Source organism: Tachypleus tridentatus, chromosome 8 (assembly GCF_004210375.1).
Source record: "Tachypleus tridentatus isolate NWPU-2018 chromosome 8, ASM421037v1, whole genome shotgun sequence".
NCBI classification, from domain to species: domain Eukaryota; kingdom Metazoa; phylum Arthropoda; class Merostomata; order Xiphosura; family Limulidae; genus Tachypleus; species Tachypleus tridentatus.
In genome coordinates this window covers 43,500,478-43,518,653 of record NC_134832.1, presented here as the reverse complement: position 1 = coordinate 43,518,653, position 18,176 = coordinate 43,500,478, and the positions used below count along the sequence as shown (strand labels likewise).

The 18,176-nt window shown below is 32.7% G+C and overlaps 1 protein-coding gene across 1 annotated transcript in view; it reads left to right on the top strand.

Moving 5' to 3' along the window:
- LOC143224134 (acid-sensing ion channel 4-B-like) overlaps positions 1–16,959 on the top strand; it is a 34,621-nt gene extending 17,662 nt beyond the window's left edge. The window contains exons 6-11 of the mRNA XM_076452583.1: positions 6,030–6,116; positions 10,360–10,477; positions 11,102–11,174; positions 12,820–12,871; positions 14,903–15,007; positions 16,562–16,959. Coding sequence (XP_076308698.1) covers positions 6,030–6,116; positions 10,360–10,477; positions 11,102–11,174; positions 12,820–12,871; positions 14,903–15,007; positions 16,562–16,705 — 579 coding nt within the window. The 3' untranslated portion in view covers positions 16,706–16,959. The remainder of the gene's footprint in view (positions 1–6,029; positions 6,117–10,359; positions 10,478–11,101; positions 11,175–12,819; positions 12,872–14,902; positions 15,008–16,561) is intronic.
- The last annotated feature ends 1,217 nt before the right edge of the window (positions 16,960–18,176 follow it).

The window sequence follows — 18,176 nt, the reverse complement described above, 5'->3', positions numbered from 1 at the left end:
GCTTATTATGTAGCTTTGTGCGTTTAACAACAAACAAATCCACAGGAAATAACGTTATTTCAAAACTTACCAGTTCGTGATTAATAGAATATTGCATGCAATAACTGATAAAAGAAAATATTACGATTTAGAATAAATTATGTGTTTTTTCAAACTGTCGATCAGATCCGCAGCCAAAGGACATGAATGTCCGAAAATTGTACTTGAAGCTCTCCAAGATTTAAAATAATTGTCGCTGTTGTTATTTTGTAACTAGAGATAAGTTCTGGTTTGAAATTAGAATTTCAAAAGTTTTTTCCATTAGGTATTGCATAATTCGAACGCTGACGTAAAGCAAACTCTTCAGGTTTGATTATGCTTCTGAAAGAACGAAAGTTAGATCCGACAGATTTGAGCTTAAGAATTTTCGTGTAAGATTGGATTGCTTAGTATTTTACATTGTGAATTTTCGGATATTTTCTCGTGAAACACTCTTCTAATTTTTTTTATATTAAGAATACTTCCATTCGTCTTAGTGTTTCTGTTTTTGGTTACCATGAACCTAAAATCTTGTAAATGTATCCAACAATTTTGCATTGATGCTTTTCTTCGTTCGCTCATACTTTTATACCCACGTAAAGTACACCTAGTGATAGTGTGTAAAAAAGATAATAATGTTTTATTATTTTCTTTCTTGAACAAAAATTATTTTAATATTGCTGAAAGCAGCTGAAAATTGTGGTGTTTTTTATCAACCACTAGTGGAAGCTTGAAAAAAAAATGTCTGAGAATCTTAATAAGATCTAGCTGAGTCCCGTCTCAATTCATTTAATGTCGATCAAAATAAAATGCATGGCATGGCCATGTGATTAAGGCACTCAATTCAGTTTTAGGGTCGCGGGTTCGGATCCCTGCCACACCAAATATGCTCGCCTTTTCAGCCGTGGGGGCGTTATAATGTGACAGTCAATTCCACTATTCGGTGGTAAAAGAGTCGCCCAAGAGCTGACGGTGGGTGGTGATGACTAGCTGCCTTCCCTCTAGTCTTATATTGCTAAATTAGGGACGGGTAGCACAACTGCCCTCGTGTTACTTCGCGCGAAATTCAAAACAAACCAAACCAAATCAAAATAAAGTACTTAAGGAGAAACTGTTAAGTATTCGATGAAAATAGTCTCACCTGATCTGTTGGTTAGTGTTAGTTTATTTAACAAAACCAGCTCACTTTTTGGAGTTAAGCACAAAGCTACACGAAAGAATATCTCTGTTCTACTCATCACGGGTATCGAAAGCCTTGTAAGTCCATAGACATACAACCGTACCACTGGGGTTCTCCGGTTAAAGAAGGCGTAAATGTCGTAATTTATATAGAAATGTTGTATTTGAAGCTATATCTATAAACATTTAGTTGTTGAGTTAAGTGGTAAAACCTCACATGTGCATTTACTACTCATTTATACCTACTATTTTTATCCAACTAAACGTAGACTGCAGAAATATCATAAAATAAATAATTTATTATTGGTCTGGATTTCGTAGTACTTTCACCAAGTAATGTAAAATGAGTACGTCCAGTGATAGAAATAAAAGGTATGTATCAATGTAATTTTCATCCGGTTTGTGAAGTTTTAATGTTATTAACTAATTATTTAACGTAATTACTGTGCAATAGAAATTAAATCCAGAAAAAAACACCATAACTTATTTTTAAGGTTTCGGAACAAAAAATAACGTTGAGATTGAAGGTTTATATCACCTGTATTTACCTATCAGAAAAGTTTATTTGTTTATTTTGAATTTCGGGCAAAGCTACTAAAAGATTGTTTACGTTAACTCTCCCTGATTTTGGAATGATAAAATAGATGCAAAACAGAGATTCAACACCACCAACTATACGTCTCCAAGGCTGAAATGGCATATTTAGGGACGGAATTTGAAACCACGATCTCAGCTTGCGAACAGAGTGCCCAAATCATCAGGCCATTCCAAGCGTATGAAGAAAAAGTAACATCTTTAGTGATATTAATTTATCTGTTGTTTCACATTGTGTGATGACAACCTGTGAAGAGATGTAAATTGTTGTTTGTATTTTCAACACCAACAACACTTAAGTGACATATAACTAGCCAGGTGGCAAATCATATGATTCAGATTTAACCATCCTTAATCTCGAACTGATAACCAGAGCTATGCCCTTATTCTAACAGAAATATTAACTATTAGTGATACATCTATATAAAGTTGAGCTAGTGTGTGTATAATGCAAATCCGACGGTTTAGGATACGTGTCTTATTGCTAGAAATAAAAACCATCAATGTACTTTGAGGCCCTGAGTATACTATAAATGTGACAGTCAACTCCCATATTTTGATCAGACAAAAATAGCCCAAGGTTGCGTGGTGGGTGGTTTACCTACCTGCCTTCCACATATTCTATCATTTGAAAATTAGGAACGGTTTGTTTGTTTTTGAATCTCGCACAAAGCTACTTGAGGGTTATCTGTGCTAGCCGTCCCTAATTTAGCAGTGTAAGACTAGAGGGAAGGCAGCTAGTTGTCACCATCCATCGCCAACTCTTGGGCTTCTCTTTTATCAACGAATAGTGGGATTGACCGTCACTATATAACACCTCCACGGCTGAAAGGACGATTATGTTTGGTGTGACAGGGATTCGAAACCTTGACCCTTGGATTACGAGTCGAGTGTCTTAACCAGCTGGCCATGCCAGGCCTGAAAACTAGAGTAAACCGAAGTAAAATGGAAGGTGCATGAAATACAACTGTGTTTGTTAAAATAAAATAAAATAAACTCTACTCAAAATAAACGGTTTGTTTCTTTTTTGAATTTCGTGCAAAGCTACACGAGGGCTATCTGCGCTAGCCGTCCCTAATTTAGCAGTGTAAGACTAGAGGGAAAGCAGCTAGTTCTCACTGTCCACCACCAACCCTTGGGCTACTATTTTACCAACAAAAAGTGGGATTCATCGTCATTATATAACGCCCCCACGGCTGAAAGGACGAGTATGGCAAGTGTTACTGGGATTTGAACCCGCAACCTTCAGATTACGAGTCGAGCGCTTTAACCACCTGGCCATACCGGGCCAAAAGTAAACGCGAAATCGAGAAATAGGTGCATAAACGATTAGTAAGATAAACGTTAACAGCTGAAAAATTGTTTTTAATTTCACGTAAACTACACGAGGGCTATCTGCGCTAGCCGTCCATAATTTAGCATTGAAAGACTAGAGGGAAGGCAGCTAGGCATCACCACCCGATAAACTTATGAGCTACTATTTTACCAACAAATAATGGAACTAACCGACAAGTTATAACGCATCCACTTCTGAAACAACGAGCTTGCTTGGTGGGATGGAGATTCGAACCCCTCAACACTCAGATCACTATTCAAGTGATCCATGGCTTAACCACTTGGCCATGCCGGGCCGAGAGTTAAAAATGGGGACAGATCTTTAGGAGTAAATCTTTGTACCTTCAGTAGGTAAACCAGTCTGATTGAAAACACCAAAATAGGCCTAACAGTGAACTTTCTACGTGTACCAGATCAATAATAAAATTAGCCTAGCTTTGTACATTCTCTGTGTATTGTACCAATCATAAAATTAGCCTAACTATGCACTTTCTCTGTGTATTGTACCCATCATAAAATTAGCCTAACTTTGTACTTTCTCTGTGTATTGTACCAATCATAAAATTAGCCTAACTATGCACTTTCTCTGTGTATTGTACCAATCATAAAATTAGCCTAACTTTGTACTTTCTCTGTATATTGATTCAATCACAGAATGTGAATAAGTGTCCGGTTATATCTCTCCCCCTCCACACACACACACACATTGGCAAAGCAATGCCACACGTCAGGGTAGTGTAAAATGCAATATAAAACAAGATATAGCTTCCTACATATGAATATTTTTCAAGCTAATAATGAAACGATTTCTTTAAGTTACATGTTTTTCAAGAAGTCTTTTAAAGCCCTTTCATTGTTTATTCTGATTAAAACCCATTTTATAAAATATTTGAAGAGATCCTTAGCTAGTCATATCTCGGCATCTTTTATCATAATTTTCTCTTCTTCTTCTTGTTGATTCTCCAGGCTTGCGAAGGTTTTATTGTCTTGAAATTGTTAACACTAAAAGATATTCATTTGTCTACATCACGAACAGATTTTACACAAAACCTTATATGTATTTTTACATAAATGAATCATTTTAATTGAAATCGGGTAACATTTTGCTAATAACGAAATGTTGAAAACCGCTGGTTATAGATTTCTCTAGACCAATCGCGACGTGAGAGTCTTCTATCGTTTTAGAACTCATGAGAAACACATCGCTAGTATACAAACGGTTAACAGGTTGAATGATTTGTCATTTCTGGATAGTGTTTGTTTGTGCATGTAATATGATATAATTTTTTGCTTTTCAATACTATGTATTCTTCACTATGGCAAAAATAGGTTGTGTAAATGATCCAAACACGTTCTGTTATATTCATGGTAAATTTGTTGTAAAGAAACAAAAGCAAACCATTTCAAAATTGTCAAAAATAAAGCGTATTACGTGTATTTTGGACCCAGATAAATCATGAGCTATGCATAAAGTTTGCACCGTTTGTGTCGAAAGGTTGAGACAATGGGCTAAAGTTAAGAATGAGTCTAGAAACCACAGAGATGTCAATACCATTTTTGATCAATTCAAAGAATTCAATTGTAATATGAGCTTGAAGGTTCATTCTTTACACTCACATATTGACTATTTCCCAGAGAATCTTGATGCTTTCAGCGAAAAACAAAAGGAAAGGTTTCATCAAAACAACAGGGAAATGAAGAGTAGGTATTGTGTTATACTTGTGGTAAAAATGTTGTAAATAAACAAAGGCAAAACATTAGAGGACCAAGACAAATGATATTCTTCGCATACAATTTACAACCTTTGTGTCAAAGAGTTGAATCGATGGACTGAAGGTAAGAAAAGGTCTTTGCCCTTTGGTCTAATAAAACCTAAAAGTCAAGGCGATGACTGCTATTTTGGGTCACGTAACATGCAAGGTTACAACATTGGAACTAGAAAGGAAATTTCTTATCCGAACCTTCAATTTTCTATAAGAGTTGTTGTTTATGTACCTGTTGTATCCGAACCTACTCCACCAAAGACTTTTGATACAGTTTCATCTGATTCTAAATCTGATAACAATAGAAATTATGATAAGGATTATTTCCAACCTGTAAACGTCTGGTTAATCACAACTTTCCATACAAAGTGAGCTTAATGATTTGTTGAGAGATTTGAGCTTTCCAAAAGAGTCTTCAAAGATTTTCGGATATATGAAATAATAATTGATGTGAGTAAGAGTTTTTCCTCCCAATTTGTAAACAAAATTCTTCCATGATAGAAAAAAGAAGATAGTTTTTAAAATCTGAGAAACTGAATTATTGAAAATTCATTATTAACACCAAAACAACTTTTTATGAAGTTTAACTTCACAGGCCTATGTTCGTGTTGTATTACCTTATCTATTGATACTTTCCAGCCCATGGTTAAACTGCTGTTAATTCAATCTCAAGTTTTACAATACGTTAGGCACTACTCTTTTTAAAAGAGAAAGTTTAAGCTGGCCAACAACGAATTTTACAATATTCTAAACCTTGCTGTTTTAGTATAGAAAGTTTAATCCAGCAACGAGAATTACAATACATTAAATCTTACTATTTTAACAGAGAAAGTTTAAGCTGATCAACAATGAATATTACAATACACTAAACCTTGCCGTCGTAGTAGAGAAAAGTTAAGCTGACCAACAATGAGTGTTGCAATGCATTAAACCTTGCTGTAATAGAGAAAGTTCAAGTTGACCAACCAAAAGTGTTACAGTGCATTAGAATTGTCTCTTTTAGTATGGAGAGTTTAAACTGACTAACCGACTTCTCGAATTGTGTTGTTCTTATATTGACGTGTCTATAGATGTTGTTATTTTAATAATGGTTATGGCATTTTACATCAAATAAATTGTGTGCCATACACTGTTTTCTAGATTTCAAGAAAAAGACTGAAGGCACCTTACCAAGATAAGTGTAAGGAAAATATTATAAGCCCAGGAGAGAAAGGATATACACAAGAAGTGAGTAGAGGTTTTAAAACATCACATTGAAGAAATGTGTATACCTGCTAAGAAAAGACGGGTTTTTATTGTTTTATACAAGTTGTTTTTGAATATATGTTTAATCATCTAAGTTGGCTAAAAACTTTCAATAAACAGACAAGATCACATAGAAACTTTATTTGAATTTCATGCATAACCACACGAGGGCTATCTGCACTAGCCATCTCTAATTTAGCAGTTTAAGATTAGAGAGAAAGCAACTAGTTATCTCTGTCCACTATTAAGCTAATCTCTAACAATGAATAGTGGGATGGACCGACATAATATAACGCCCCCACGACTGAAAAGGCAAGCATGTTTGGTGTGACGGGAATTCGAACCCACGACCTTCTCTACGAGTCGAGTGCCCTAACCCCTTGGTCATGCCGGGCCCTCAATAAAAGGATAGCATGAAATTTACACAGTATATCCAAATTTAATATGAAATATTATTAACTGTAAATTTATAGAATAGGAAAAGAAAGATTAAATAAATAAGTTGTTCATTATTAAGCAGAGAACTACACAAAGAGCTATTTGTGCTCTGACCATCAGGGTTATTGAAACCCGCAGACATACTACTGTGGCACTTGGAGGGGGAGCAAATAAAAAGTAAATAAATAAACGAATAATACACTTGACAAAGTAATACAAATTCAGCCAGGAAATGAATGTCCAACACCGGTACGCAAATCATAAGGTGGTTAATTATGAAATATGACCTGATTTTTTGAGTTACCGACGGAAGATCCAAATTATGTTAGAAGTGCACCATCTATCCAGTTTAACCTCAATTTTGCTGGTCTTACATGTTAGAAGAAAAGAGAAATGGAGTAGATGTGAGTGTTCTAGCTCCCTGCCTGCAACAAGATGTAGAAATACGGATACTTACAAAATAAATAAACAAAAATAGTAAGAAATATAATAATAAGAATATTATACATCAACTGGGAGACAGAAAACTCTCCTTGAGGTTCGCATTACAGCCTCCAATATGATGTTTGGACATAAGTACCAGGATATTGAGGGGTTGATTTCTGTACTTTAAATAGCAGCGATCCCTTAACTAAACAAAGTTTCAGTTGTGCCTCCTTCAAATTAACATTTTCGTAAATAACAACAGCAAAATCAATACATTTTTACCCATTTGTAATTTTTATAATGAAAAATGCTTATAAGGAGTGAGTAAATGTGATAGAAAGAAAGAAAAAGATTTAAAAGGAATTTATAGTTCTGTTTAGTTATCGTCATCTTCAACTTTTCTGTTTCTTCCGTCGTTATTTTTGGACTCTCCTGCCAAGAGTCCGCCTCCTAAGGAGAACGCCTCATAGTTTTAAAAATACATTTGAGGCACAACTACACTAAGCCCTCAAGGCGAATAGAAGTTTGAATAGTTATTATAGAAGCAATAAGGTAAGGGCGTTTAACCCTATACCGTTGTTTAATAATTATTAAAAGAATAGATGTTTGGACTCTTAGAAAAGTGGAGATGGGGTGTTTTATTTCTACTACAATATTATTATTATTTTATAATAATAAAGAATCATGTCTGTGTGAGTATGTGTGTGTGAGTAACCGACATAGCTGCAAGAGGAAAAAGCCTAGAACCCTGAAATGTTGCATCCAAACTAAGTAGACCTTGAGGTTGTGCACCTGGGTATTATTATTTATCTTGTCCATTTACGTGCACGCATGCGCATGCGCGTTTTTTAATGAGGCAAGCTAACGTAAAACCGTATAGAAAAGAAGTAGTTCCTTATATTACAAACTAGCGAAAATACCTGACTAAACTTAGGTTATTAGGTTGACAGTGTGTGTATTCTGAGTCCATTTTAACATAAAAGTATAACCTACGCACTTTTATTGCTAAGCAAAATCACATAAAATCCATTGTTGAAAGGCACTGGATTTTTTATATATTAGAAGTTGTTATGTAAGGAATCACTTCTCTTCTATGTTGTTTCTCGCTAGCTTGCCTTATTACAAAAAAGCACACACACGTAGATAAAATAAGTAATACTATCCAGGTTCACACCTCAAGGTTCACTTAGCTTGGGTGGAAAAGAGAAATTTCGGGTTTCAAGGTTCTTTCTTCTTGGAGCTATGATGGTCACATTTCTTTTCCATGTGTTTAATTCCAATAAAAAGATGCGCGCACCTACATGGATAAGTAATAATACTCAGGTGAACATCCTCAGGGTAGACTGAGTATCTGTGCACAATTTCAGGTTTTTAGGTTATTTCCTCATGGAGCTATACTGGTTACATAAGAAAAAATATCTGGCTTTATTTGGGTTATTAGGTTGATTTATTATAAATATAACTATGTCACTGTGTATACTAAGAACTCATTTTAGTATGAAAGTATAATCTACATACTTTTGTTGCTCCTTTATGGGACGTGACCTGTTTATAAAGGTAACCTTCACTCTATCTTGTCCTCCGATTTTAAACTTAAATAATGAAGAACAAACTTCTTTAATTAACGGAGCCTTTAAATTAGAAGACAACAAATATATATATATATATATTAATTTTGTATTTTATACATTTCATTTTATACATTCAGCACATAGCCTTTTAACAATGATATCAAGTTATACTCTTATTGCTAGCAACATAATATAAAAGTCATTGTTGGAATGCATTGTTTGCCAAAACGCACTGGCTTTTGTATATGGTAGACGTTGTTATATAAGAAACTGCTTCTTTTCTATGTGTCTTTACTAGGTTGCCTCATTAAAAAGATACGCATGTGCATACGCACGTGAGTAAGATAGATCATAATACCAAGGTGCACATCCTCAAGATTCACTTAGTAAAGTGTGCAAAATTTCAACTTTCTGGGTTCTTTGTTCTTGGAGCTATGGTGGTCACATATTCTTTTCCGTATGGGTTTTCACTTGTTTTCTTTAGAAAAAAAAAATACGTGCATGTGCATGCATAAGTAATAATACTCAGCTGCACACTCTCAGGGTCCACTTAATATATATGCATAATGTTAGGTTTTTAGGTTCTTTCCTTTTGGAGTTATGGAGGTTAAACAGACACATAGACCCATAATCAAACTCTTTTATTGTTATACATAGAAATCACAGACAAAAGTGCTCTTTTATTATATCAAACTAGCTTATAGCCTTTCAAAAATGACGAAGCAAGTACTTCCACCCCATAGTATACTGTGTAGTATATCAGGGAGCTTGACAACTTCAAGTATATAGAAAAGTCATTGCGTTTTGATAACAATACGTTCCAACAATGGTTTTTATGTTTTGTTGCTTAACAATAAAACAAACAGATATTATCGTTAGTCTAAGTACTAAAAGTATAAAATGAAATATATAAATGATAAAACTGGAAAAATGCCTGTTGATTTCTTAATTTAGAGTCTTCATTGATTACAGACACTTATTTTTTATTAGGAACGTTAGTGATATAACAGAAAATACATTAATTTCAGAAACAATTTACGTTTAAAATTCAATCTTTATTTTTACTTATATGATAAAATTATACACTTGGCAATAGGCTAGGTTATCTCACACTATGTCTTTACTTTAGGCTGACTTATTAATTTTTTTTTAAATCATGCCAATATCCAGTATACTTGTAAGATTTCATGGAAACCATCTTCGTGGCTTCTTTGCACCCTCTGGTTAACACAGGTTCAGAATAGACACACTAACATATCATCCAGGATTTGTCAACCTAATAACTCGAAAGAAGTCGGGTACTTTCACTAGTATCTAAATATTACGATGATTGTTTAATTTAACATCAATTTGTAATATTTAATTGGGAGTCTTAAAACCCCTAATTGATTCTCAGTGGCTGCTAACTAGTTCGATATCTGCGTTAGAATCATATCTAATACATGAAATGTCCCTCAACGCTTTTGGGAGCTATGTTTAAAGACATTTTCTATTAGTCTCATTTTCATAATTTTAACTTTTTGCCTTGCAATATTGCAATAGATACCCTTTATTTATAATCACATTTTTGAAGATACTTCAGAATTTCAAATGTCCTGTTGTTAATGATGAAATTAGTGTATTTAGGAATGTTTAACGCCATGTTAATAATCAAACAAGTGTGCTTAGAAATGTTTAGTAAAAAAATAAGCATACGTTTGTGGTTGATATTTATCTCACCAAAATATGCATATTTACATGCTAGATGCATTATAGTGTTAGTGCAGCTTATGGATAATTTACTTATCTAGATGTGCATGACAAACTGTGTTCAAGAAGAAAACATGAGAAGATGCAACTGCATTGACCCGACACTGGACCCTTTTATAAAAGATGCTGTTCTGTGCGACTTCATGAATAGAATTCAAGGTAAGTTAGGAGAACTTACACGTATTTTTGGAAATTCCCTAGATTAACCATTATTGTTTTACCCTGTTCTATTATTGGGGGTAGTGTTTCTTTTGCGTTATTCCGTTAACGTAGTGCACAACCCAGTTCACTTAACGATAACAAGTTAATTTATTTCTTCAATAACGTTCTATACAGCTACAGGCTACGTTTACTAGTAGACGTAATCTTACGACAACGTTCCAACAGATACTCCGAAACCAGTATTAAGCTGAAAATATAAAGCTGAAATTACTTATAAAATTTTCTCGTCAAGCAATTAATAATAAACACGTTGAGTAACTCGCTGATTAAATTTCTGATCACTGGATAACTAACACAATGACTGAGTCATTCACAACCAGACTGAATGAACTAAGTGAATCAGTAATAAACACTTTCAGTAATAAACACTTTCACTCCTACTGACTAAACTCTTTAACTAAATATCATTGAACTGATTGTTTTATAATTCACTCATTCTGGTCTTTTTTTGTATCACTACACTAACTCACGAACTCTCGAAACATCAAGCAATTATTACTAAACAAAACATCCGAATTTAAATATTAGAAATATTTCTTAAAACGTTATGTTTTATTACAGTTTGTTGTTTGGACGAAGTGCATAATGACCTAAGGGCCAAGGCTGACTTATGTCATTGTCCGCTACCATGTCAGTAAGTATATCAACTAAATAGCCTCTTCATTTCATTTCTTAAAGGTCTACAGTAGCAGTACAAGATATTCAAAATTTCTGTTTTTTTCCTTTTAGATAATTCTTATTTTATTTTATGAATGAAAAGTTCTAGGCTCATGATAATTTCAACTACTAAAATTTCAGTTGATAGTAATTTAACAAAAGTCTTAGAATAATGTCGAGTTTACTTAAGTACTGGGTTAATAAGTGTCTTAATTCTTTTTACTGTAGAAAACTAACAGTTGCTAGAAAAGCAACTGCTATAGCTTTTAAAATCAATGACAAACCAGTAAAAAGAAAGGAAGACAACTAGGGGTGGAAGTAGGTTTATATTCAGGTATAGATACGTGATTGAGATATGGTTGTTTTCACCAAACTATTTTCTGTGATAACCAATAATGACATTAAGATTAACGTGCATGACAGCTGTTACCTGTAACAAAAAATATAAACTTTTACGTTTATTAACAAGTTAAAATAGTTAAATTATATTGTTACAACGTTTGGGCACAAAAACTTTATCATTTTACAGAATGTAATAACTAAAAATAGCTTGTGTCATGAAAGTACATATTCTATTGGTCTAAACGTTATAATTGAAATATATTTTTAAAAAAAGATAAAAAATATTCGATATTCTTTGTGAGTTCTACTTCGGTAGAAGGTATAAACTGCTGGATATCTAACAAAATCTTTAAGATATATTCTAATATTCTACAAAAATAAAAATACCACAGTAATCTACAGAATACCTGCTATTATTCTGTTGTTCCCATTCACTTTTCCCTGTTTTTTAAATAGAACTAAAAGATAATTAAATTATGCGACTTTTTAATTTGGTAATAAATTATTACCGATTATTCTGAATACCTTAGCAGTGTGAGTATTGCGTACAGTAATACATAAAAAGTTTTGTTGTAATCGAGTGGTATATAAGATAGATTCCTGGACATTCAACAACAACGTCCAGGATTTGTTCCTATAGAAACAACAATTTTCATGATATCCGTCAACCTGTAGAAGTTACTGAACTTCAAGATATTTCCCAAAGATACCTACTAACATTAGACAAAATCAATTATAATTGTCCTGCAGAAGCTATAGAGGTCACTGATGTTCTGCAAAAGATCTGAAATGTATACAGTAATTTACTTATTAAAAATATTTTATCACTATTTGTACAAAATATTACTATCGACAGGAATGCAAAATTACTTTATTTCTGTTAATACGATTTTGAATTTTGAAAGCAGAATGCTGCAGTTTACTCGATGTCTCAATAACATTCTGTTGAAAAATCTTTCCGAATCAGGCCTAACAATTGTTTGAGTCATCAGTATACAATATTTAAATAAAGTCACCTATTGGCCTAACTTGATATATGATACATTGATACAAAAATTAACAAAAAATGTCTACATTTCAATACTACGAGTTTTTTTTTATAAAATAGCTATTTAAATAAGTAATATTTGTTGTTTTTCATAAACCTTGAGCTAAAAAATATAAAAAGTGCAGAACTTTATTTTACATGTTCATTACTTTTGACTTCAACATTCTATAATTGTTATGCAACGGAAATCTTCCCCACTTTGACATCATAACTGAATTTCTTGTGTTTACAGGTCAACAACTTACGATCTGATGGTATCTTCAACAATCTTGGCTTCACGTAACGTATGTTGTGTACATCTGTTATTTTATATATTTAGGCCTGGCATGGCCAAGCGCGTAAGGCGTGCGACTCGTAATCCGAGGGTCGCGGGTTCGTGCCCGCGTCGCGCTAAACATGCTCGCCCTCCCAGCCGTGGGGGTGTATAATGTGACGGTCAATCCCACTATTCGTTGGTAAAAGAGTAGCCCAAGAGTTGGCGGTGGGTGGTGATGACTAGCTGCCTTCCCTCTAGTCTTACACTGCTAAATTAGGGACGGCTAGCACAGATAGCCCTCGAGTAGCTTTGTGCGAAATTCCAAAACAAACAAACATTTTATATATTTAATATCAATGTTGAAAAATAAAGACTGTCCTTTTCTTATTAAACGTATAAATACAGGGATCTAACAGGTAAAAAAATAAGAATGTTTTCTATTAGGTTTATTCTAGATTTATGGGTGTTTTTCTATTATATGAAGATATAAATAGTGAACTTACTGTACGTTTTCTATACAAGAAAGTTGTATTTTTGTGTAACCATTGATTAATTCTACTATTCATTAACCCGCTAACAACTTTAAAATACAACTTCATTTCTAAAACGGATATATAATCCAGAATTTTACTGCTACTAGAGACAGGTTTCAGATTTATTTTGCCAGTAGATTCCACGTAAAACGTTGTATTTCAGACGGCTGTTTTCACTGTTAGATTCTATGCACTGCATTGTAATCTAAATTATTATTTTGTCCCTAGATTCCATTTATAACACCATATTTCAGACCATTATTTTGCCAGGAAAACTAATGAACAACACCATATTTGCAGGCCATTATTATAAATGTCAGAGGTTCGATAACCAAAATCATATTCCAGAAAATACAACAGCGTATTACAAACGATTATTTTGTCAGAAAGCTTGACGTACAACGTTGTAATTCATAACATATTTTGCCAGTAGGTTTCACGTATTATATCTTGTTTACTTTATCAGTAGATTTGATATAAATTACAATGTTCAAGACCATTGCTGCATAAGTATGTTTGATGAACAACACATTATTACGAAACTATTATTTTTATCAAAGAACCGATGTACAACACTGTGCTCTATACTATTATGGCAAGTTGATGAATACAGCCGTGTTTCAAAAGATTAATTTGTTAATAGTATTTGGTAAGAAACACCGTAATACAAACTATTACAGATTCGACTTACAACGTCATTATTTAGACAATTTCCCAAACTGGACATCCTTTGTAAGAAACAATATTACAGGCTACATTTACTTCGCATATAAATTTATTACTTCATTTATTACAAGTTAGAGGTGTGAAAACTGTAACTTCTAATAAAAAACACTACAGCAGTAAGTAAACTCACGACGAAATTGTTATTTTATTGTTGGTTTGCATTTATTTAAATAAAATGTTTGTGGCATGTACTATGTTATACTGAGATGCTAACTATTAATAAATTTCATTAAAAAAGGGGAAACTAAACTGAGATAATTTTGTTATCCGACTAACGTTCTGTGATTATATCCATCTTTTTTAAAAATAATTTTTTATTATTAACGTTCTGTGATTATATCCATCTTTTTTTAAAATAATTTCTTATTATTAACGTTCTGTGATTATATCCATCTTTTTTTTTTAAATTAATTTCTTATTATTAACGTTCTGTGATTACATCAATCTTTTTTTAAATAATTTCTTATTATTAACGTTCTGTGATTATATCCATCTTTTTTTTTAAATTAATTTCTTATTATTAACGTTCTGTGATTATATCCATCTTTTTTTAAATTAATTTCTTATTATTAACGTTCTGTGATTACATCAATCTTTTTTCAAATAATTTATTATTATTAACGTTCTATCATTATATCCATCTTTTTTTAAAATAATTTCTTATTATTAATGTTCTATCATTATATCCATCTTTTTTAAAATAATTTCTTATTATTAACGTTCTGTGATGATATCCATCTTTATTTTTAAAATAATTTATTATTATTATTTTCGAGTAATTTAAAACAATTTCTCTTAAGTCCAACAATGTATACTCTGCCCCTTACCAAGGAAATCTACTCAGACTGGAGATTTATTTCGAAACTCTTCACCAAATTGTTTATCAACAAGTTCCAAAATATGAGGTAAATATTTAATTAATCTTACGTTGCTTAAGTAGAGAGATTAAAGATTTTCATCTCAATTTTCCATTGAAACTTCTTTATGTATAGTTAGATTTAAAACTACAGAACTAAACTGAAAATGACGTTATTTCGGAGGACGAAAAACAAATAGCTGGTGTTGTTCAGTAAATCTGTCATGTATGTGGTTGAAAGGAATGGCATATGACATTACTGTGAACGTTTCGTGACGGAAAAAGTTTATCTAACAGAAGTACTCGTCCCCAGTGACAGGAAACGTTTAGATTAATTTATCAAAAGTGCCCGTTTTCACTTACTGGAAAAGCTTAAGTTAATCTATCAACTTTCATGGACTTTAAAAAGGTTACTTGTGTTACACTCTTGGTTTCACTCAGAGCCAAAGCTCTGAACTGCTTATACTACCCATTGTAAAACGTAATTGTTGAGCATTTCAGTCGTATCAAGAGCCTCTAAACAATAACATACAATAAATCTATATTTTTATTCTTTATGTTACGCCACATTTTGAAATGTGAATAACAGTGTGATTAATTCATAACAATATGTTAACAGATAGAGACAGATGAACGCTTGGACAAACACCACAGTTCATAATATATATATATGTGCGTGTGTGTGTGTAAGATGTTATTACTCTGTGAAAAAATAGGTTAAGCCATAAACATTTGTTCTTTCGTACACAAAAAGGAAAGAAGGAAAGCATTTGTATGTCATCAACTATTTTCTTCACAGTGTAATGTGTGTAAACACTCTCTGAAGAACACTATCCACTTAGAATTATGAATCTGCATTAGAAGCAAATAATGTAGCTTTTTAATTCCATTTTATGTTTGTAATAAAAACCCAAATTAAGTTTTTAACAACAATTACATTTACATTATGACACAACATTTTACCCATCCTTATATGTTTTACCTACTGACGAAAATTAACTTAAGCTTAAAACTTACAATCAGTAGAAGGCACTTAGATGCTGTTTATTACCTTCAATCAAAGTAAAGTAATTAAGATAAAACATATAAATGCTATTCGTGGTAAATACTGAGCTAAATCTTATACGTTGTAATCAGTAAAAAACATTAAAAAGTGGTCCTTACTTACAACTAAAAGAAAATGTTGAACTTGTAACTAATGGATATATTAAGTTAATGATTACCATTTACAATCATAGGAAGGTCATGAGTCAAAACTGGCTAATTTCAAACAAAAGGTAATGAAGTAAAAACAGCATTCATTGAGTCGTTACTTACAAAAGAATAAAACACATTGAGCTGATAATTAGAACTTTTGGTTATTGACAGATATTAATTTACTGCATGTATTTTAACTAAAAAAATAGTTGTTAGGATGTTTAGACTGAGCAAACGCAAAAATATGTAAACTGTACTGTTCGTCTACGATGTAAAATCATTTATATTGTACTGTTGGATTATGATGTAAAAACATATATGTAGTTTGTATTCCTATAATTTTAGTTTATTTTGCATTGTTATTGAGAGGATAATGCAAAAAAAAAATGTTGTGATTCTTTTCTAGATCGCAGAACTATACAGCCAGCTGGGCGGACAACTCAGTCTCTGGTTGGGTATTTCTCTTGTGTCATTCTTCGAATCAGTCGAACTACTTGTGATGGTTTTTAAATTTTACTGGCAACGTTGCATAAGCAGTATCTCAAAGTAATAGTCCTCGGTACAACAAATGTATAACTTACATTCTGAATCATTATTTGTATCTGTTAGTGACACTTTTCTTTTAGAGAAGAACTTCTAAATTAAAAAGAATCAAAATACTTAACAATTGGTTATGTATGGTGTGGCAAGCACAGTCGGCAGGGGATAAACCGAAGATATAGAATTTTGAAAATAAAATATTACCAAACTATGTTTGAAGTAATAAAGTAGGCTTAGCTACAGAACATCATTCAGAAATGCCCATCCCCAAGTACACTTAAGTCCTATGAAACCGTTCTAAGAAATAATAAAATATGTAATCTAATTCTAGTCCTATTAGTCAAAATAGACAAAATTGCTGAACTCCAAAGGCCTCGGATACAGGTGTTTTAAAAATCTTAATTCCGTCCGACCTATCTCATTAAACAATAGTTAATATTCCTCGATTCTTGAATAATACATTCATAAACGTCACCCATATTTTCTTGAACAAATATTGTTACCCATTTTCTCGGAGACCCGAAATCGTTACCCCAAACCTTTGCCTGTATCTTTTGGAAACAAAAACGTTATAATGTCTTCTGGGATTATAAAATCCATTCCTGTTGTTCAAAACTAGTCTACTTTTCTAAAAATCGCTTCTTTAGATCCAGTGGTTAAGCAACAAAATATCTTGTCCAGTCCAAGGTGGTAAAAACCGTAACTCCATCACAATGTAAAAAGAAGAAAAGTTATTGATAAAATATTTAATGTGTAGAGAAGATGTAACGTAGGACCTACAACTTATTAATATTGCAATATATATTTATTCACAATATCGTGCATTTCACAAAATACATTTTAAATTAAAAATTTAATAGTACAGTGATGTCGTATGTTCAGATACACAGTCATGTTATTAGTGAGGTACGTGATATATCTGTTAACTATATTTTAACATAATCAGATTTCACACGTGACATACAAATTAAGTTTATTTTGGTAAAATAATATACTACCATGTATCATACAAGATTTCGATGTATTTTTAAAAAGTATATAACTTTCCTTTTGTGTTATCAAGTGTGTATATTTCTTATAGCAAAGCCACATAGGGCTATCTGCTCAGCCCACCGAGGGGAATCGAACCCCTGATTTTAGCGTTGTAAATCCGGAGACATACCGCTGTACTAGCGGGGTGCGTGTTATCAAGTACTAAATGCTATGTTTGATACCTTGTCTGTAGCGTTATACATTAGTAACTGTAAAATCGTCTAGTGGTAAGCCGATCTTACTATACATCTCACCCACACTAAACCTATGACATTCAGTGCCGACGGGATATTTCGCCTAACACCAGGGCTCTTCCGGTTGGTTGGAATATGACACATATTGCAGTGATTGAGACGCCATTTACATTACCGACTTACTTGAACAACAAACGTTTCAATATTAACTGGATTGTTATTAAATGTAATTTCTATCACTTTTATTTAATTAAT